The 23,127-nt window shown below is 41.8% G+C and overlaps 1 protein-coding gene across 1 annotated transcript; it reads right to left on the reverse strand.

The window, feature by feature from the left end:
• Positions 1–106: 106 nt before the first annotated feature.
• per1b (period circadian clock 1b) lies at positions 107–21,595 on the reverse strand. The gene is made up of 19 exons (XM_042512723.1): positions 21,461–21,595; positions 9,792–10,693; positions 9,081–9,334; positions 8,754–8,875; positions 8,282–8,483; positions 8,000–8,194; positions 7,542–7,620; positions 5,536–5,642; positions 5,236–5,389; positions 4,876–5,146; positions 4,672–4,780; positions 4,286–4,445; positions 4,036–4,145; positions 3,581–3,727; positions 2,145–2,375; positions 1,896–2,060; positions 1,000–1,778; positions 530–716; positions 107–399 (listed from the first exon to the last, which is right to left on the reverse strand). Exons 2-19 carry the CDS (start codon positions 10,205–10,207, stop codon positions 107–109), a joined length of 3,981 nt encoding a protein of 1,326 aa, XP_042368657.1. The 5' UTR covers positions 10,208–10,693; positions 21,461–21,595.
• Positions 21,596–23,127: the final 1,532 nt, after the last annotated feature.

Consider the following 23,127-nt stretch of genomic DNA (forward strand, 5'->3'; position numbering starts at 1 on the left):
AATTATCTGTCATAAACTGGGCCTTTGCATGGTGCCATTTCCCCGTGCAAAGGTCCAGTTTATGACAGATAATTATCTGATAACACAGCAGTTTAAACACGCTCGATTAAGTTTTGCAGCTGAGTGCAGTTTGCTCCTTTTTTAAGCTGCTGTGTCGTGTGGTCACATTTTGCCCAGTGTCGTACCTGACAGGCAGCTGGTAGGTCATCATGACCTTGTCGTCGGTGTTGGCCATCAGCAGCCAGATGGGATCCTGCAGAACGCACTTGATGAACTGCTCCTCGCCGCCGTCTCCCCCGGCGCTGCTGCTGCCCCCTGCTGGCTGTTTGCGGGAATGATCGTTCTCCGAGGAGTCGACGCTGCCAAAGTACTTGCTGGTGTGGCTGCCCTGACTGCTGCCTGAACCCACGAGGAAGAGAAAAATTGCAGAATTTAACTGCGAGTAAAAAAACTAAATGTAATATAGATGCAACTAAGAAACTGGGATGCGATTTTAAATCTCTGAGACGGTAAAAATGAGGTGACTCACTGGTGCCGCTGGTGCCAGAGGAGCTGCAGCCGTTAGAGCCGGAGCCTGAGCCCGACGACCTCGTGCCGGAGGAGCCTGAACCGGAGGCAGCGGAGCCGGTGCCTGAGCGGGCGTCCTCCTGCAGCAACATGTCCAGCAGGTCACTGGAGGTGGACATGGCATCGTTGTTGGACTCATTAGCTTCACCCTGATGGAAGCAGAGAAAAAGACACATTTTAAATGACATATGATGTTATTTAGAACTTGTTTGTCAAAAAAAAAAGCGACAGTGGAGGATCCCCCGCACCCGACAGAGGTCCTCGCTACGCCCATAATGTCCTAAAATCCTAGAAACATCCTAAAACTCCAGAAACGTCTTATGAATTCCTGAAACGTCCTAAAATCCTGAAAACCACCTAAAATCTAGAAACATGTATGAAGCTGCGACCGGCCCCTGGCCCCTTTGACTGTCTGCACGTTTGTGTACTTACGTTTTCCTTGGAGGTATCATGAGAGCTGGCCTGATTGGCGGCGCTCTGTCCCCCGGCCGCACCGCCCTGCACAGAGGGCGTGGCTTGCTGTGACGCTGCCAGCGCCGTAGCGACCTCTAACCGGTTGCTGGGCGACTCCTCCAGCTGCAGCAGGTTGAGCGGCGAGGAGCATCGGGACTGGAAGAGGGGCGACTCTGCGCCCTCGCGGTCAGCGGGCGTCTGGCTGTAGGACTGCGGGGTGCTGCTGCGAGACGCGGCGCAGGTGGCTGCGACAGGTACGGGGTTGGAGATGACAGTAGGGGCGGGAGCTGGGGCGGTGGGGGGGTATGTAAAGTTGGGGTTGTAGAAGTGTCCCGGGGTGGCGCCCGGCTGAGAGATGGGCGTTCCCATCTGGGGGAACATGTAGTTGGGCAGAACCAGGGCCATCATGGGTTGGACCATCTGGTTCGGGGGGAAACGTAGCGGGTCTTGGGCGGGTATGGGCTGTGGGATCGGTGGGTAAACGGGGTAGATCGGAAGCATACCAGGAGCGAACGGGGCGGCGGGGATGCTGGCCTGTGAGCCTACAGACGGCCAGGAGGAGGAGTTTGTCGGGGGTGCGATGGGCACGTTGAGCGGTACGGGTGCTGTGCCGGTTCTGGGGTCACGCCGGCTCCCGTTCACACCCAGGGAGCTGTGCTGGTCTGACGACTCCTGGTGCTTCAGTCTCTTACCGCCACGACCACGTCTGTGACCGGTGCTGCTTCCCGCCGCGGGGTAATCCCGAGAACAACGCACTCCTGCGAAACAAGAAGACGCACAATTCAACAAAATGTTTTCAATTTTTAGAACCAACTGCAACTTTATTTATAAAGCTGTGTGTGTGTGTGTGTGTGTGTGTGTGTGTGTGTCTCTACCTCGTGACAGAGGGTTTGCAGCCGCGGTCTGACAGCGCAGATTTGAAGACGTCGTCTGATCGAAAACTCGCAGCTTGCTGAGGTCCTTGAAGCGGTCGAGGAACGCCTGCTCCTCCTGCTGGGTGTGTGCGGATAGCACCTCCTTTGTGAGACCCATCCGGCCTCCTCCACTTCCTCCTCCTCCTCCTGCACCACTTCCACTTCCTCCTCCTCCTGCACCACCTCCACTTCCTCCTCCTCCTGCACCACCTCCACTTCCTCCTCCTCCTGCACCACCTCCACTTCCTCCTCCTCCTACACTTCCACTTCTCCGGGTGTCCCTCTCGGGCTGAGTGGCTTGAGGGGGTGAAGGCGGGGGAGGCAGAGGAGGGAAGGGGACCGTTGTGTTAGCGGGAGGCGACGGGCCGCTGGTGGGAGGAGTAGGCGTTGTTGTGGGAGCAGCAAGAGTGGGAGTTGTAGGAGCCTCCTCCATGATGATGTCTGTGACCGAGGAAAAAGCAGAGAGGGGCGTTAAAGCAGAGAAGTGAGACGATGATACAAGAAGGAAAAGTTAAATACAGAAAACGCTTTAAACTCAACAAACTCATGGATTTAGTGCTACTGTCGCACTGCGTTCTTAAAAAAAATCATTATACACTTTAAAAAGACAAAAAGGACAGAAAACATTTGGGTTAAGCAAGTAATAAGGCTGCGAGAAGAAGCAACACCCAAAAATGAAAGAGAAAATTTCCAATGAGAAACAAAGTCATAAATCAGATGACCTGCAGTCTGATGTTTTATCATGAGGCTGCAGGGGTTTTATCATTCTTAAGACTTTCAAAGTAATAAAAATCTTTTTTGTTATGATGTACTTTGCAAAACAAAAAAATTAAAGCAACATAAGTCTGGGCGATATGGCAAAAATATGATTATGGTCATTTTTTTCCATAATGATCACAGGGTTTCCCACACATTAAGTTATTTGTGGTGACCTGCCACAATTAAAACATCTGCAGCCATGCACATAATATTTGTTTTTGGAGCTGGATTGTTCATTAGGAGCACTACTGAAATATTTAAATACCATTCAGCTGATGATTGTACCCACTCACTGAGCGCAGAGCGTAATCTGGGCACAGGCGGAGCAGAACTTCAGGTGCAGTGAAAGTGAAACTTAGCTGCCCTCGCTCTAAAAGTTTGCTTTTAGCAGCAGCTGCTCCTCTCATTGTCATAGAGCTTGTTTTTCAAAAAAAAGTGCCGGATGAGGATCCCCCACAACCCCCCAGAAATGTCCTAAAATCCAAGTAACATCGTAAAATTTGAAAAACTAAAAAGCCCTCAGAGTATCTCACTTGCACAACCTTCTTTTGTTTTGTTTTGTGCAAATAAATCTTAGACCTATAAAAAAGTTGCTGGTGTGGTACCTTTTCAGGTGATTTGTTTCCTATCTTGGTTGGCAGCAACCAACGGCATATTTAGCAAACCATCTTCATCTAAAATTTGTCGATTTTGAGACCACTTCCTTATGCACGTAATTGACGCTGTGTTACCATTTTTGTCTATAACATCCTAAACTTTGGAGGATAACGTGAGTGCAAATTGTTTTTTTCGCCCAGCCCCACAAGACATGCATGGACCTCTTACCAGAAGAAACAAAATGCTGAGTAACGAGCTGTTTAGAGAGTGTGAGTGTTGAGGATTCCCACCTGACTCGGGTGGCTTCTTGTCTCCCACATGCACGATGGTGCTGCTGAAGCTACACTGCGACGTGACTGAGGCTACACTCTCTGCCTTTGTGGCCATGGTCAGGGGAGGCAGAGGAGGTGGTTCACTTACGAGGTTAACTGAACCACCTGCAGAGAGAACAATCCAACAAGTTTGCTGTAAATGATCGTTTACTGTCCACACATGCAGCACACATGAACAAAGCATGCTCGTCTGTCATCTAGGAAGCTGCCATGAGGCAAATTAATGATGCTGCATCAAAAAAAAATCCATATTCAACAACAAGAATAAGATTTATTATCAGTATTTTTGTTGGTAAATGCAAAATAAAATTAAATAAGTGGATCAGAGATATCGCTAAGGCAAACTTGCGAGAAGCTCCTAGTTTATCACCTACGAACCACATCAGCTGCAGTTAGCTATTAAAAAAAAGTACCTTGGTTGTTGCTCGCCTCCTGCTGTTTGTCGTCGTCAGACGTGGAGGACGCCGTGTAGGAGCCACACTTCCTTTTAACCGTGTTGGGAATGTTACAGCTGTCCAAGTACCTGCGATGCAGAGCGATGTTGGATTAGGGAAGTAATGGCAACATATTTTTATTTATAATTTTTCTATATAATTTCAAAACTTTTCAATAACTTTTTAGGACCAATAATAATAATAATTTAGGAAAAAGTTGTACACACACCTTATGATGCTGTCCAGACAGTTGATCTGCTGGTACGAGTAGCCAGTCGGAGGCTCCTTCGGGACAAGCGGAGCAGGCACCAGAGCTTTGGGAGGTTTCGTCATGTCGGCGATCAAACCTCTGATTGGGTCACTGTTGATGGCTCTGATGCTCGCTGCGCCTGAATAAAGGAAACAGAGGAGTGGGACATCAGATTAGGTCATGTGGTCACAATTCAAGTGAGACAACATCAGATAAACTACATGTTGTGAGAAAGCCCGTCTCTCAGTTCATCTGATTGAACGATGGTAAAAAACTGCCATGAGTCTCTCACCTCTAAATCGTTTAAGGTTTAATCGGGGCCTAACTAAACTCTGCTGTGTAATGTAATGTATGTTGTATTTTACCTGCACTGGTGTTTTTTCTGGGCGTTGGACGGTTACGGGACTCGATAAAAACCTGCTGTCCGTTAGTCTTGACCATGTGGACATCTTTGCAGATCTGCTGGAACGTCATCTGGAAAAGTGACAGCAACAGACTCGTTAAAAAACTCGTAAAAATGACCTAAATTGTAGGTAAATCCAAAAGCACTGGTTGCGTATAAAACTCACAGGTTTGTGCAAAGCGATCACGGCGGCAGCCTCGTCCATGGCGGGGCCGTTGCTGTCGCTGGACGAGGCGGCGCTGAGGTGCTGCTGGTGTGAACGCCGGGAGCCTCGGGAGCCGCTGGAGCCGATTGAGCTGTAGCCCTGAGAGCTGCCGCTGTGCACCGGCTGCACCAGGAGCCGGTGGATCTGCTCGCTCAGCTGGACGACGTCGGGAGTGGTGGCCCGGGTCTCGCAGCCCTGCGGTGTGGTGAACACGTCTTCATTCAGAGGGCTCCTGGAGACGGGGAATAACGTTAGTTATGATCATGATTAGTGTCCTGGAAGTTTCTGTCTTTACGTGAGAAAAACAATTTGTAATCTTACGTTCTGACTTTGTGGCGCCCGACGATGAACGCCACCTTGCGGCTCCAGGGGTTGACAAAGGAGGACCAGCTGGTGTCGATGGTCAGATATTCCCCGCTGCGGGCGCACATCCTCAGGGGAGTGTAGTCAAACGGCTGCCCTGCAAACTGAAAGACTGAAGAGAGGACAGTGCAGACGTATATGAGACTGAGTTCTTCTCACTCAATAGTACAACAAAACGAAAATACGAGAAAATTCAGCGACAACAGGTCACTGATTCCTGTGTAAATCAACAGTATGTTCAGTGCAAAATATACTCACTCTTCTCATGTATAGCCACCATTAAGGGTCTGTCTTCAGGGTGGATGTAGAGCAGGGTCGGGGTTCCCACCAGGTCCTGAGGCAGGTAGCCCAGCAGTGGCACTGCCCTGCAAACACGTTTATTCACACTCTGTTAGACTCTAACTGTCTGTTGGTGCCCTGCAGCAGCACAGCGATCACTTTACAGCTGAATATTCACGTGTGGAAAGTGATGAATAGCAGTTCGTGTTTTCACTGTGGAGGAAAATAACAGGGTTCCTACACCTTTCTAAAAGTCAAATTCAAGCACTTAAGGTGCATTTTCAAGCTTCGCTCAGATGTTGTTGCTTTATAAACCCCATGTTTGGAAGATTTTTTTAATAATGAGCCGCCTTTGAAATTTTTTTTCAGGCGAGCGCCATATAGCCAGTGCTATTTCCTCTGGTAAAAACACTGAGTGAGTCGATGTGTTGCAGCAGTTGACAGTTGGCAGCTAATAAGTGCATTCAAATTATGAATATTTTGGGACCTGAACAGATAAAAACTGTGCATAAATGTCCGGACTGAGGACATCAGGTTTAACTCTGATCAACATACACAATAACTATCATTTAATTTCACTATATTGTGGCTCTTATGTGTGTAGTGCCGCTTTAATTATGTTTATTATTTTCTATTTTATTTTCATATATGTATTTATTGACTTTCATAGAACAATCTCATAATGGTTGTATGCTTCATGAGAGCATTTGATTAAAATAAAAAAGTTAGAAGCCAAAAATAAGAATTTAAAAATACTGAATATAAAATGTGGTTAATTAACTTACATTTACATTGATCCTTTAAAAGTGTTTATTTTAGGAATAATGCATGACTGATTTTTATTAAAATAACATTATTAAAAATGTCATCGACCCCCTGCAGCACATAAAACTAAACCCCCAGGGGTGTCCGTACCACCTTCTGAGAAAAATGGCTCTAAACAACCAGAAGTCTGTTTCCTTCCATGATTTTTTTTTTTGTTGTTTTCAAGCCAGCACTCATTAACAGAGGGACCTCCCGGCATGTTATCATCTGTCAGCCTCCCACTGCTCCATCAGAGGGCACACATGAAAAAAGACTGATCACACATGCTCAGAGCGGCAAGCGAGGCTCGAGTGGAGTCCTCTTCATTTTGTGTATAAAAGCAAAAGCAATTGTGCAATCTCCAAATCTTTTTTATTTCTTTATCTAAAAAGCAAACTATTCAGTCTGATATTGATTTAATTTCTATTTCAAACAGTTTCAAGCACTTTATTCAGAATCCAAGCAACTTTCAAACCTTTAAAGAGTAATAAAACCCCTGATTTGGCTTGAATGTCTTCTCCTTGGACTGTGAAAAGTATCAAAAATTTGGTTGGGGTTGAGACACACCCAGTCAGCCGACCGTGCTGCCTCTTGATCCACAGCACCTCCCTGCCCCCCGCACACACAACATAAAGTCAATCCAATCTGTAGACTGTGCCTGACAGTTGAATAACTTTGCAATACCTCAAGGAAATAGTTCTTTGCATCTAAGCTGTTGCTTAATGGGGTGTTTAAAACAAAAAAACAGATCCTTTCTGTAATATTTTTTGGCCTTGCTTCTGTCTCGAGGGGATTTTTCTGCCCCTTTCAGAGGGTATTTTTCAATGTTTGTTGCTCTGGTGCAACCTGAGTTACCTGGTTGGTAATGAAAGCAGGCTCTGGCTATCAAGATCAGCCATAATCAAAATTTCAATTTCAATAGCCAAGTTTCAACCTTTAGAGTACAGTCACTATTGATGTTTATAGCAATATATGTGGAAATTTAACACTTTGCGCTCAAATGTCAAGAATTGGACCTGAATAAACCAACACTACTAAATACCCATACATAAAAATATATATTGCTTTTAAACTGAAAAACATGGTTTGGGGGTTTAGTTACTCTTTAAAACACAACAAGTATATTTCCAAGGATTTCCAGCACCCTGAAAAAATTAGCATAAAAATTTGAAATGACTGACCTCTCATCAACTTCCTGAAAGAGGCAACTAGGAGTGTGACTGGTGGTGAAGATCCTCTTGTCCGGAGGGATACGAGGAGCTGACAGCCACAGAGACAACACATGAAAAGCATGTTTTGAGGTCAGACTGACTAATAACTTCAGTCAGTAGATATGATAAACAATTTACTCTAAAGGCCATCATGTTGTGTCTATTATATATCCAGTTCCAGCGTATTCAAAGTTCAAAAACAAATCAGGGACACCTTTCAGTACAGTTTAAAGTATATGTGACTGTCAAATTATTAATAATGAGTGAAGTTCATAATCATGCATCAGTAGAGATGCACCATAATATCGGCAGATAGCGGCTTTAAAGGGAAATATCAGCACCGGCAGTGTGGGAGGGAGGGGTCAAGAGCTTTGTGTCATGTGTCCCTTTGCTTGCATAAATACAGATTGTAGTAGAACGTTAAATACCTTCATATCCGGAGTGGACCCTCTCTGCGATGAGCAGGCAGCACGGCTGTGGCTCAGCGTCATCTGAGTCTCTGATGGTGAGCTGGTAGGGCGTGAGGCGAAACGGGTAGTAGCGCATCTCGCTGCCCTGCGCTCGGTCGGCGCTGATCCGACAGAACATGGACTTCTCCTGAGTGCAGTCCACCGGAGGAGAGGCTGAGAGGGAAGAGAGTCAGACTTTCAGAGGTCGCATTGAAATCTCACTGCTTGTGAAAACCTCCTTCATCTCTAATTTTCGCTCACCCGAGCCGATGCAGGAGGCCCAGTTGGGCAGACGGCAGGGAGCCGTGCTGCTGTAGAAGGTGCTGACGTCCTGTGGGGCCAAAAGCTCAGAAAACATTGTCCCCTGGAGACACTCGGGCTTACAGCGCAGCAGGGACGAGCCCTGAGGCGACACGTACACGACCTTCCCCGACAAGAACGACACGGCCATGGAGAAAGTGTCCTGAAGAAGAAAGAAAAAGAACCTGAGTGACAAATGCTTCGACTTTTCGAACCTCAAATCAACAGTGTTCCTGCACATTTTCATGAAAAAAGGTCTCTATAAACAAATAAGCGAAATTACCTATATTTGTCCTTTTTGGATATACATTTTGTAGTTTCTCACAGTTCATTAAACAGCTTGCAGCAAAATAAATGCAGCACTCAAACACCAAAATTCAGATGGTTCTAAGAAACAAATATTTATGAAGCAGGAGTAACTGTATAAACTTACAGTGTTTTTGAGGGTGTACTCTGAGGTGATGTTGTCGAGCTCCTCGATGGTGAAGGCAGACAAGTCCAGACTGCAGCCGTGACACTCCTCCACGCTCCACTGATGATAGTACTCCTTGTTGGCTGGAAACATGAAACATAAAATCAGTCAGGGTGTGTTTATAGGTTAAGATTCAATCACATACTGCACAAAAACAACATGCTCTAAAGCCTGAAGAGTCACTCAAGAAAGATGAAATTTCATCCATAACGACAAAAAGGCAACATGGTCAGATTTGGCGGTCACACATCAACTTTTAAGAAGATGCAAACACAAACGCCCCCTCACCTCGGACTTGTTTGACACATTGAAGTGCGTATTTGAGTGCATTAAGCGTGCTGGCGTGGCCCTTGGCCTTGCGCTCGCTTGGTAGGCGGAGCTTCAGCTCCTTGATGGCCTTCATCAGGTCTTTCTGGGTCTGGACCCTCGCCGACTGGTTGCTGCTGCAGCCGGAGGTGGAGGGGGGGTCGTGCTCCGAGCTGGTGGACAGCAGGCTGTAGGCCAGCGAGCTGCTGGGAGGTGACAGACTCTGGGAGTTTGAGCTGGGGAGGAAAAGATAAGTGTGAGTGAGTGTTTCATACACAGATGAACAGAGGTGTATACAGGATTGTTAGCATGTGTATGTGTATTAGTGCATTTTATTTGTGAAGAAAAATACCTAAAAATTAAAAAAAAAAAAAAAAAATCCATAATACCAAAAATGTATGACAATAATAATATGGTTAAAATTTTTTAAAAAAATAAACAAAAACTAAAAACGAAAAATTAGTTTTTTTAAATAACAAAATAATAAAAAACAATTACAAGATAAAAAGAAATACAAAACTTAAAAAATGAAAATGATAACAAAAGCCATAATTTAAAAAATAATAATAGAAATAGTAATGATATAAAATCCCAAAATAAAGAAATAAAATATAAATTAATTTAAAAGACAGAAATCCACATTTGTAAAAACAAAAGAAAAATGAGCAATTGCCTTCGAACGTTTCCTCTCACCTTTTGTTGCTCTCAGTGGTTTCCAGCATCATGCCGGAGTCCTTCCCATTGGACGAGCTGTGGGAGCTGCGGACGGACTGGCGTCCACGTGACCCATTATCCCTCTCCATCCCGCCCTCGCTCTCCCTCTCCCCGGAGTCGTTCCCGCTCGAGAGTCCGTCCATATCGTCGGAGTTGGGCCCTCTCTGGTCCCTGGACAAACCTCCAGACCCTGACTCCACGCTGGGAGACGAGCTCCCTTCGTTCCCACTCCCTTGCTCCTGAGCGGTGACATTGGCACTGGGCTGACCACTGCTGGTTTCCAGAGAGTTTAACCCTTCAGACTCTGCTTCCTGGTCATTGTCTTTCTTATCGGCCCTTGCCACTCGCCCCCGAGTGCTGCTGCTGGGCAATGATTTAGAGTTGTCATAACTCATACTAGAGTAGGATGAGGCTGGAACAGCTTTATTAAGGTGTCAGCCGAGGTGAATAACAGGAAAAACTTTCATTTAAGTGGGACTACTATTTATACACAGGTGAATCATGGTTCTTGGCTGGTAGTTTAAAAAACTAAGGAGAGAAATTCATTGCTTCTTCTGCAGAAAAAAAAAGTGATAAAAGAGATTTGGGCTGTGAGCCCCTCTTTGAGAGTTGTCAGAAAGTTCCTATTTTCCTAAAAAAAAATATATCTGTCTTTGCAAAAAAAAAAAGGCAGCAATTACCTTGAGAAAAAGTGCCACTCAAAGTAATGCAGACAAGAGATGATGATTCCCGCTTATGAAACAGCCTTGGCACAAGTGCTCCAACAGATGGGACGAGAGATGGTGAGAAAAACAGCTCTTGGTGAGAGCAAAAAAAAAAAACCTCTTCACTTTGTATCTGGTTTTCTTTGGAGATGCGATGCTCTAGGTGCTGAAGGCCACCTGAGATGAGAGAAAAAAAGAAAAAAGGAACATTAGCTGCAGGATTACAGAGTGCCTGTCATGGCCTTGCATGTGTCTCCCAAGGACTGCAGCTATGAAAAAAGCTTATCAGTATATCGTGTTGGCCGCCAAGCTGCAAATATGGCCATGAAATGTTGCAGCTTCCCTGTGGTGCAGACTGACTGACTGACTGACTGACAGAAGTGTGTTGTTGTGATAGCACCCAGCTGTTAGCCTTTTACTCAGATTATTTAGAACAGTGATACTCAATTCATGGCCTGTGGGCCAAATATGGCCCTTGCTAAAAATAAAGTGTTTCACACTGGGAATTGTTTTTGTACTTTTATTATACATAAGGTGCCAGAGTGCATAAAACAGAACCAAAGTAGAGCTTGTTTATCACAAAAATATCCCTGTTCTAATATCCCAGAAATGTGATAAAATCCTCAAAATCTCCTAAAATCCTAGAAATGTCCTAAAATTCTAAACATCTCCTAAAACAATAAAAATATCCTAAAATCCTAGAAATGTCCTCAAATCCTGGGAATTTGCAAAAATCCTAACAATGTGAAAAAAAATCCTAAAAACATCCTTAAATCCTAAAAAATGCTTGTTTGGCCTAGAGTCCTAGACACATGTATGGGGCTGCTGTGACTGTCCCTTGACCTTCTGTCCTTTTGCAAAATTGTCCTCCAAGTAAGTTAGGTGTCCCTGTTTTAGACTAAACAATCACCACATCTTGAGCACAGAATGTCAATAATCTAGTCTATTTGCATGCTGCATGTACGTATGCATGCATCTGAATATAGAGCAGGCGAACATGTGCTGGTGCCCAGATTACAAGGGACATGTTGTTAGTCGTCATAGCTTAGTCCACTCTAACCAAGAGGACCGTCAACAAAGAGAACATCAGGAGGTCGCAACAAAGCTCAGGGTGCAAATCAAGGATTGCTCGTCAATAGTTACTCTATATTTGTCCACCACCTACGCAAGTAAAAGTCTAGTACTATTTATTCTCTAGGTAAGGGAGACACCCCGTAATCCTTTAAGCCCTGCAGACGCACACGGAGGACAACATAGGCCGTCAATCCTGTCAATTTTGTTCACCCTGCTGCCCCACAACCCTCTTTACCCGCCTCCCTCTGTGATGTTTTAGGTGTTTCAGGTCTCATTGTGTCCCGCACCGACAGCTCAGACAAACTTCAGTCCTGACGCACTAACCCAAAAGTGGACGGGTTCGCCACCAGCTCGTTCAATGAGAGGATAAAAATGCTAATGACAAACTCCAAAATAACTAAACCAAACGTAACAACTGAATTCCTTTTCAGTCAGTCCCGTCATCCTCTGCCGTTTTAAAACTTAAGCTTTTTCTATCTTCCTTTATCCTTTATTATGTTTTATATTTTACTGCTCTGTAAAGCACTTTAAGTTGCCTGCTGTACATGCGCTATACAAATAAAGCTGCCTTGCCTAAGCTTTGCATATTTATAGATACCTTTATTCCTATGACTCTAAAAATTATTGAAAATAAAATAGAAAAAGACTTAAATGTTTATCAAAAATAGTTAATAGCTAGTTAATTCTCTGTCTGTAAAGTCCCCAAAGCCGTCACATAAATGAAGTGAAGTAAAAAGCAGTGTTTCTCTCTGAAATGTAGTAGGGTAAAAGTATCAAGAATACTATAAACTCAAGCAAAGTACAAGAAAAAAGACACTTGAAATTTAAAGTGATAAAAAAATAGAAAAATTAACACTAAAAAATGTAAAAATTATTGAAAAAAACAGAAAATAACTTAAATGTTCATCAAATTAGTTTTCAGTTTATTTTCTGACAATCAGCAAATTGATTGATCATCGACTCATTTCAGCTGTACTTATAACAAAACATATTTTATAAACTCTTGTTAGGTTTTTATGTGTTTTTAGTGGAGTAAAAGTATAAAGTGGCATGAAAAGAACAGACTCAAGTAAAGTACAAGTACCTCAAATTTGTACTTAAGTGCAGCACTTGAGTAAATATACTTCGTCACATTGGACCACTGCATGTACTGTAAACTGTAATGAATTTGTTTGGATCTGAATCTGAAACGCATCGGATTGGACGCTGCAGGTACTGAATTCGACAAATTCATGCGATGCTGCCTCCTCGTCAGCCCTGAGATGCTAATGAGCGTTATGTTTTGTCAGATGGATGGTGCACATGACAAACAAGTGTGTGCTACGGCTGAACTGGGCGGGGGAAGGAGCAATTATGATCTGGAAATATGCAAGCAGGGCGTGAGTGGGCGACGAGGCAGGCTGGCATCCATGCGTACTTCCACGGGTGATGGCGAAGACACACGGCGGTGGGTGGAGGTGGTGGGGAAACCGTCAACGCCAAACCAGGCTCTTTGTCAGCTGCAACTTGTTTTTAATACTGTACAATGTAACCGGTGTGATCCAAAACTTGTTTTTTAAGGCTGACATAACATGATTTTTCAAAATGCAAAATCAAAGCCAATGAACAATCCATCAACACTTTCCATGATCTGAGATTGAGTTTTTTGCAACTAGAATTGACGATTCTCTCTCATTTGAGCCTCACACGCAGCAACTAGTAAAAAAGACTGAAGTTGACAAAGTTCCTACAGCTAATGGCGAGATTTCAGACTTTTTAAGACTTTTTTCATTCAAATTTAAGACCAATTTCATCACAACTAAAACTGGGGGAAAAAAAAAACAAACAAAAAAAACACACCACCTGACACCAATTATTTAGTGTTAGGGGGAACTTTGTCCAATATTTAACTTAATGTAAATATGACTTTGTGGTGAAACCAATGCAAGTGGCATTTAGTGAATTTTTCTTTTTTTCTTTTTCAGTTCCCAATTATTTAGAGAATAAACAATGTAATGTCTGAAAAAACCCTTTGCAACATGAGCAATTTCTTTTTCTTTCAAAAAAAAAACACGGGGAGAAGGCAATGAGTAACCCTCAAAAAATAGCAAGAAACTATTTTAAAAAAGTTCAAGAAAGTTACCTTGATATACAAAAACAAATATTAAAACACAAACAAAAAACAAAAAATAAAAGACAGTTAATAAAAAAGAAATGGGCTTCAAAATAGTGCTTAAAAAATAAAATAATTTTGTAAAATAATTATAAATACGTAATTGTCAAAACTGCAGCCAATCACAGCCTCCACTGGGTGACAACCAAGGCAGACACAATATTAGTGCTCAAATTCCCACCTACAGACAATTTAGTACTTCCAGGTCACCACACCTGCATGTCTGTGGACGGTGAGAAGAAACCAGAGCACACGGAGCGAACCCACACAGACACGGGCCGAGCACGCAAACTCCACGCTGCCATGCCTCAACCAGCTCGGTCAGGTTTGAACCCAGGACTGGGAGGTTACGGTGCAAGCCACTGAGGCACTTTGCCGCCCACCTGCTCAAATTATTCACAGGAAATGCACTGAGTGCGACCAATCTGCGATGAAGCCATACAGTGTCTATCTTAGCGTGGGAAAGATGCAGCTTATACACCATTTTAAGACTGCGACCACATTGTGCACGCAGAAGTTAAAGTCATTCTACAAAGTAAAAAAAAGTCAAACATTCCTGACTTCCTGTTTCTCAACTGTAAGGATTTTCACTGCCTTATGAAAGTGTAAATTATATATCTTTGGTTTTACAGACTGAGACCTTTGAGATGTAACCGTGCATTTCTACGAGGCACTTTTTGCTATTTTTTGACATTTTACAGACTAAATATTAAGAGTTTAAATGAGAAAACAATAAGTCAATACAGGGCTGAGCGATATGGCCTATAAATAACATTGCTATATTTTTAGGCTACATTGTGATACCAAATCACTACTGCGGACTATTAAAATACTAAACTACTAATAAGCTACTGCTGCAATAAAACCAAATGAGGTACTGTTGTAATAAAGTTAAATAAAGTAGGCCTACTGTTGTAGTAAAGTAAAAGTACCGTCATAATGAGGTTTAACAGTACTGTTATAACACATATGTTATAACACATGAGCACGCCTCATCTGCTCATGCACTGTAGTTTTTGTGACTTGTGGCTTAAAAATAATGTTGTGACAATTTGAGGTATAGTCATTTCACACATGTCAAGTGGAACAAGTATTAAGTATAAACGATATATCGATTACCCCTAAGTCAATATAATACAACAAAAAGACAATTAGCTGCAGCCCTAATACCTTGACATTACTTTCACAATCGCCAAAATCACAACAAATAAGCATCACTGTATTGGTAAACAAGATGCGGGAGACACCAGTGAATCTTGCGATGTGATACACAGCATTATTGCCAGTGCAACAGCTCTCCTCCACTTGACTGGGCTCAGCTCCAACAGCTGGTCACAAATCTGCTCGCTATGATGGTAACAAGTGTCCATCTGATGTAAAGACTATCCGTAATGCTCCAAACAACCTCACACAGAGACGAGGGAAGTGACTATTAGTCTAATAATTCACTGCATGGGTCACAACAAGGGCTGTTATGGTATAGAAAAGTGGTGAATGCATGCTTGTGATCGTCTGAAAGTGCTTCACATTTACAGTTCATAACACAATGATCATTCTTGTAAGAACAATGAGGCATTTCTAAGGAAAACTGTGCTCACAAAAATAAAGTGCATGTATTTTTATGACCTGAAACAGTTAACAATTAAGCAATCAATCACTAAGTAGACTGACAGTAAAATTAGTCTGCAACAAATGTGATAATCATTAAAAAAAAAGAAATTCTTTGCCCGTTCCACTTTCCTAAATTTGAATATTTGTAACTTTGTTTCAATGCCTTTGGCAAATGTTTAATCCAAACTAAAAACTTAAAACATCATATACTGCAAGTTCCCAGCAACTTTTCTATGAAGTCAAGTGAAAATTTAAATTAAAAATTAATAAATAAAATAGCTGCCTGCGGCTTTACGATGTAAAAGTTCCTCCCATGCTGACACTTTCTTTGCATTTTATAATTCATAATTTGATCAGCAATCATTAAAATGAAAAGGCGATACAGAAAATCACCCAAATGCCCAATATCGGCCCCAATCATCAGCCAGGCTGATAAACTGTCGACCTCCATAAATATTGTTAGTTATTATAGTGTATTGCACTATAGCTTGAAATATTATGATATTATTCTAAAGCCATATCGCCCAGCCCTACCACTGACTATTTATATATTGAAAAAAGTTATATTTGACGTTCATGTATCTATATGAAATTGCCACACAAAAAAAACCCCAGTCCTACTGTGCTGTATTAAAAAATCTGTGAACAGTAAACAATCCTCTGCTATGCATGTTCTTTTTTCAAAATAAACCACCGTTTTATCACATAACATGCATTATGAAGGACAGTGTTAGCCTGGAGCCATAACAGCCACAATATGTACAATCACTGTCTTCATACTTCAGACTCACAACAACACATTTTCACAGAAAAGCTGTGAAAACAACAGTCACTTGACCTGAATGAAACATGAGACACGTCCCTGCTGCAATGTACAGGGAGGCTGCAGGAAGGTGTGGCAGCTCCGTGCGTGAACATGTGTGAATGTCCCGGCTTGTGTGATAGAAGAACCTCCCCTCCATCCTAACAGCATCGCGACACGTTTAGAGCCTAAAATTCAATAAAACAACAGCAGCGAGTCTTTACCTGGTCTGGGAATCTGCAGCATAAGCGCACACTGCTCCATATATCAGCATCCGATCAGTGTAACACACAGCCCGCACACACAGCAGCTCTGTCCCGCTCTATCTCTCTGTGTACATACCGCACGTGTCCGCAGCAGTGCTTCCCGCAAGCCCTGCCGGCTCCTGATTGGTCGGCTCGGCGGACCAATGAGAGAGCTCGTCCTGCGGAGGCTGGGGCTGCTGGTCCTGTCTGCCAAACACTGGTCTCAGCTCCGCCTCCAGCTTTGTCTCTTTAAATATGCAAAGCATGAGCAGATGCAGGAGCTGATTCAGGATCAGTGTCTGGCAGAGACTGGGCCCTGTACACCATGTACACGGTGAGACACGCGCTCAACAGGGTGGAGAGACAAAAAGCGTGTGGCCACATGACGTTTTCATGTACCCTCGATACATTAGGACATGCACAATAACTGTCATTTCATAAAATCCCTTTAAAATAATGTGAAAAAAATAATTCTATGAGGAAACAGCTGTGCTCATAATAATGGTAACTAAGTATATCACTTAAAATACTTTTAAATAATTGCTACTAATCAACGCGAAAACGTGTGTTAAAAATAAGGAGTGGGGTGTTTTTTTTCGTTTTTTTCTCCTTTCTTTTTTTTGCTCTCTACCAATACATGGTTATTATATTGCTTTGTGTTTTTTTCCTGTTTGCACAATCCCTTCAATGCTGTAATGCTGCAAATTTCCCCACCGTGGCCCAAATAAAGGATTATGTAGCCCAGTACATCAGTCAAAATTGCATAAAATATGATAGTATAGTAAGTCGCCTAAAATCGCAGAAAAAATAAATTAAATATTTAATTATTGTTATTACGTACACAAAATTTTAAACTGAAAATCCACACAAGTTGAGAAATTCTAAAGTGTTAAGTAATTGCCATATTTATGAAAACACATTTTAAGTTTACTACTTGGGCTCACAAGAATTTCCTAATGTAGGGTCAGTCAAGTCCGTCCATATATCTACAAAACTATAAATAATTTATAAAATGTGAAATTTTGAAACAGCATAGTGTAAGTCTTGCTTATGTCATAAAATGCAATTACTCTGAATTCTAAATTTGTTAAATCATGTCTGTGCCCTCATTGAGGGAAAGGATTATTGGATGCCTCTGGAGAAAAAAAAACCTGGGTACAACATGTACAATCACTGCTGAGGGCGGTCTGTCACTCATGCCAGCTAAACTCCAATAAAAACTTCCACGAACTAGTGAAAACTTGCAGATTGCTAAATGGAGTTAACCTGAAATCAAGCGACCGTCTGTACCGACTGGTTGTGGCGTGTGGTCCTAAATGCCCATGTGAGTGAACGTCCAGGCTGCAGAGCTTGCTCCATAATCCAGGCTGTTAAAACCTATGTTACAATAACCTAGTTGGAAGATTATGAATGTGTAATAAAGTGGTTCAGCAACAGTGGAGCGAAGGGGCGAAGCACATCCACTTGATTTCTGCGTCTGTGTAAGGGAATATTTGCAGATTTTTCTCACTTATTTCCATGTTTACCAACTGCGATTGAGCTGTTGAAAGAGGTAGCTTACTCTCATCCACTGAGATATATATATATTTTATCAATGGACAGCAGATGGCTCATTTAGCGAGGCTAATGCTCATTGTTTTGGCTGAAAAATACAGAAAAAGATTGAGTTGTTGAGTGCCACACTAAATATGCAATTCCCAGTATGTTTATATGCTTGTCAAGCAAGGGAGAACTATCCATCACTTATTTGTGCACATAAAAAAAGCTATTTTTCCGATTCACAGTCAGCAAATAAATAGTTTCTCCATTGTCCACTCTGATAAACATTTTCATGGACAAACTTTCAAAAATTTTCCACAAGTTATTAGATTTTTTTCTCAACCAACTTGCCCGGTGTTTTTTAAACATATCCGATTCAAACTCCATAACTTCAACCAGCTGTGGCGGGAGAGAAAGTGAAGAAACGTAAAAAAAAACAAAGCTATGTTGAAATTTGCTGTTATGTGACATCATGGACATTATTCACCGAAAATCACTGTGAGTTTCACCACAAACAGCAAAATTCCATGACTTTTCAAAAACCTTTAATGCTTTTTACTGATTCCATTACTTTTCTTTGCCTGGAAATTGTGTTTGTGAAATTCCATGACTTTTCAAGGTTTTCCATGAACCTTGGAACCCTGTATGTGAAATAACAAAAACTACAAAGCCCCCCTTACTCTTATTCCAACCACTGAAAGAACACTTATGATAACAATCCAATGCCCCTTTGTTTTCACATAATTTATTAATAACTTTTACATTTTATTTTGTTTTTTTATTCATTTATTTTGATTTTCTTTATTTATTTACATCTTAAGTGACATGGGAGGATGGGGTGTGTCTGCTTGAATGTTTATGTTTATATTTACTGAGAAATATGTAAATTAAGTTTAAAAAAAACTAAACTAAACCAAAACAACAAAAAGATGTAAAACAGATTCATGAACGTTGATAACTGTGGTGTAACACAAAAAAAGAAAATCAAATCAGATACAAACAATCAAGAGTTACAAAACATTACTATCAAAATCCTGCTGTGTGCAAGATAATAATTGCAACTTTTCTTTTCCCCAAGTGGCAGATTGAGAAATGATAAAAAAATGCAATGTCATTACCCCAGCAACTCAACTTTATTTAGCAACCCACTGAAGGTCTCTAAATATAGACAACAAATATGTGTTTGCAACCTCAACCTGAGACAGTTTAACAGTCACCACACTAAACTTGGGATTAATAACTCTAAACTGCATGACAACCCATATTAGCAAGAACAACGGAAACCGAACCACGTCGGACAGCTTTAAGAGCCACCGGCGAGCCATTTCCTGGCAGCCTGTGGTAAATTTGGTAGTTTTGACTGTTTTATTGTCATCCGAGAACATGGAGGAGGCACACATCCCTACCTATCAGCCCCAAATCTCTCTCCCTCACTGTCCTTTTTAGCCTTTAGCTTTGTTTTTGCCATTTTGTGGCAACATAGTTCGGTTTATAGTGGAGTGTGACTTCTTGTAACCACTGAACTTACAAACAATGCTCTTGCAGCAAAAACAGGAGGTGCTTTGTTTTGATGCTCCCCTGCTTCAACAATTAGAGTCCAAACTAGGTGCAGCTGGTGATTCACCCATTTCAAAGTGTCACAGTGACGGAAACTGTAAGCTGTTTACATGTCCTCCAAGTGACGATGACTCAGTTTCTGACATATGTTTAAATGGGGATTGCATTAGAGCAGCAATGATAGGTCGATTAATCGTCTTCGGGAAATTCATCAGCAATTTTTAGTTGTTTTCCAAGCAAAAAAAATGACCAAACAAAATAAATGTTAAAGTACCCTCTTTACCAATATTAACTTTCTGTATAAATATATAAAGCCCAAAAAACAACATCTAAACAGCTGCCAAATGAAAAATTAAACTAGTATATATAGAATAAATCAACAGGTGACTTCATTCTCTTTTGGAAAAATCCTTAAATAATTGAATTGTTATGGTCCACCTGGACGTGCACGCTGTCAATTCTCCTCTAATCTTTCCGTTTGGACCATGGGAGCTTGACAGATACATGGGATCTGCACAGATTCACACCCTCAGGGTTCTTGCAGCTATCAAACCTGATTCAGGGCCTGAGCTGCACACAAACGAAGTTTGCAAAGGCATGTGCCAGACAGGATTGTGCAGACCAGGAGATAAAAAAAGAAGGTCCAAGTAACCTTTTGTCACCAAATCTCAAAGAGAGAAAGATTACCTTTCAGCTTATGCAGAAGTAAATGAAAGGCAGTTTTTACATCAGCGGCATCCTGAGGATGGTATGGGTGGTGAAATCTAGGGACACTTGTTACCAATTATAGAATTCCTGGATTGACTGATAACTCACTTTGTCTGCAAAACATTAGAAAACACACTGAAAAGCCTAATTGTGCATCAAATGTCTTCTTTTTTATACCCAAAAAATATTAAATTTGCTATCATGTAATGCCAAGGTAATAGGGCTGCAGTGATATACCAGAGGTTCATATATAAGACTAGTATGTAAAGCTCTAAATACACACATATATGTATATATATAAACGTGCATTATTCGACAGTTTTCGACACATTGCTGTATATACAAACAGAAATAAGAATAAGAAATGTACATTGAATACCTGCATCATTAATAAGTAGTATATACAATAATGTGCATCAGTGTAAGTGATGTGTAGCAGGACAATGCACATGCATGGGTGGATTACAACAGATGTCAGTCACAGAGCATCATTGATTGGCTTGAGGCATGTAACTTGCACCAATCGAAGAAAGAAAGTACAATGTGAGCACATTGGGAGTTTCTAGTGTACCGTTCAATCATGTGTAATTACAACATAAACTGCAAATACTGTGCTGCAACAGCTCAAAGTTTATATGACAAATAATCACATAAGTATTTCGACATAAATCAGAAGTGGTGCTCAACAACCTATGGATTATAACGGTTTGCTGATTCTTACTTACTATTACTGCTATACTCAGTGTAATAGCGTAACGTATAGACTGTTTATAAGACAATAAGTGTTTAATTTGATGGTCTGAACACGACTCACGTTATTGCTAGCCTGTAAATACTGTACTGTGTGGTATGGACCTATCACAGTGGAGCATTTAGCTGCCTACATTGTGCAACGTCCACATGTACTGTACGACCACTTAACAGAAACACAAGTTATTGTAGAAAAATTAAAACGTGGATTGATGCTAATAATAGCTTAATGTCTCGTTAGTTGGCGGACTACTTATTTTTATAAAGGCATAATAACTGATTACTATCGTGATGGGCTACATGAAACGACAGCTTAAGAGCTATTAAATGAGGTTTTAGTGTAAAATGTCATAATCGTGAATAGATTAATAGCTGATATTGATAAAAATGTATCAATGTGAGGCAGATAAATTGAGGGACGTTAGCTAGAAGTGACAGCTAGCATGCTAACGTTAGCAACGGCTACAATCACGACTGTTAACACCGACAAAAACAGATAAACTTACCTTAGCTGTGCTTCAAAACGATAAAAACAGCGTTTATATTCCGCGTTTAAATGTTTAAAAGTCAAAAAGAGACAGCGTAAATCCTGGCGACAACGTCTGACTTCGCTTTAGGGCTCTGCGATGGCTCGAGACGTTGTTTTTTTTTTTCTCTCTTTTTTGACTGCCCCCCCTTTCTGTAGTTTACACGCAGGGACACACGTGCCGGTGCGAGGGCTGCTGAACTCGCGGCTGTGATTGGACAGCGGAGGGCGTTGTCCCCGCCCAGACACGCCCATACGCGTTCTGATTGGCTGAGGGGGGCGGGGCTGTCCGCACGGGGCCCGGTTGTCACGTTGCAGAGTGACTGGTCCTGAGTTCTTCTCCAAACAGACATGAGAGGGCGGCGCCCGTGCCCGCGCTGGATGTGGCCTACATGATGGGCCGTAATATGAGTAATACAACCGCAATCACTTTTTAGTAGCTAGATTATTACACTGTAGTACTTCTCATTTACAGTTTATTCAAGGAGAAGCTGTTTACAGCAGTGATGCTCAACTAAAGGTCAGTAAGGCAAATCTGGCCCCCGATAAGGTGTCAGAAGGCCCTCCCTGACCATATAATTCACAATAAAAATAAAATGATGCACACTGGGAATTGTTTTTTAACCTTAAAGGTGCCAGAGTGGATAAACAGCATTTAAATAGAGCTTGTTTATAAAAACAAAATACCCAGCACACCCAAACAGAGGTCCCAGCCCCTAACATCCTAGTAATGTCCTAAAATTGTAAAAACGTCCTGAAATCCTTGCAACATCCTAAAATCTGAGAAATGTCCTAAAATTTTAGAAATGTCATGAAATCATGGAACTAAAGTCTGTGAAACATGCTTAAAAGGTCAAATAAAATAAATAAATCTAGAAATTGTCTTGAAATCCTAGAAAAATCCTAAAATCCAAGAAATGTCCTAAAGTCCAATAAATGTCCTAAAATACTTGCCCCCCAAATTGCCCCCAAATCCTAGAACTGCTGTAAAACCCTAAAAACATCCTCAAGTCCTTGAAATGTCCTGGAATCCCAGAAACATATTAAAATCATAGAAAAGTCCCATAAGGTTAAAATAAATAAATAAACCTGAAAATCATCTTAAAATGCTAGAAACATCCTAAAATCCAACAAATTTCAGAAAATCCTAGAAATGTCCTAAAATCAGCTTGCCCCAAAATCCGAGAAATGTCCTGAATTGCCCCCAAATCCTAGAAATTTTCTAAAACCCTAAAAACATCCTCAAGTCCTAAAACCCAGAAACATCCTAAAATTATAGAAATGTCCCAACATCAGAGAAGTATCCTAAAATCCTAGAAACGTGTGTGGTGGCTGTGACTGGCCCCTGGCCTCTCATTTGCAAAACTGGCCCCCAAGTAAAGTAAGTGGAGTATCCCTGCTGTAATAGACACCATTAGTAGCAAGTGTTATACTTTGAAATCACAGTTGCACAGATTATATTTACTTTTGTGTATTTGAAACCAGTCGTGGTGTGTGAGGATTTAGATGAATGTTGCTATCGGAGAAGGAAAATCTGCCGTATCTTGTCTTTACCCGTGCACGAAACACGGGGGCTGTTTCTGCTGCTCCTTTTACCTCGTATTTACGGCTGCGGCAAAGCCTCGGCATGCACATTTCAACGTGCTC

Source organism: Plectropomus leopardus, chromosome 23 (assembly GCF_008729295.1).
Source record: "Plectropomus leopardus isolate mb chromosome 23, YSFRI_Pleo_2.0, whole genome shotgun sequence".
In the NCBI taxonomy this organism is placed as follows: Eukaryota; Metazoa; Chordata; class Actinopteri; order Perciformes; family Serranidae; genus Plectropomus; species Plectropomus leopardus.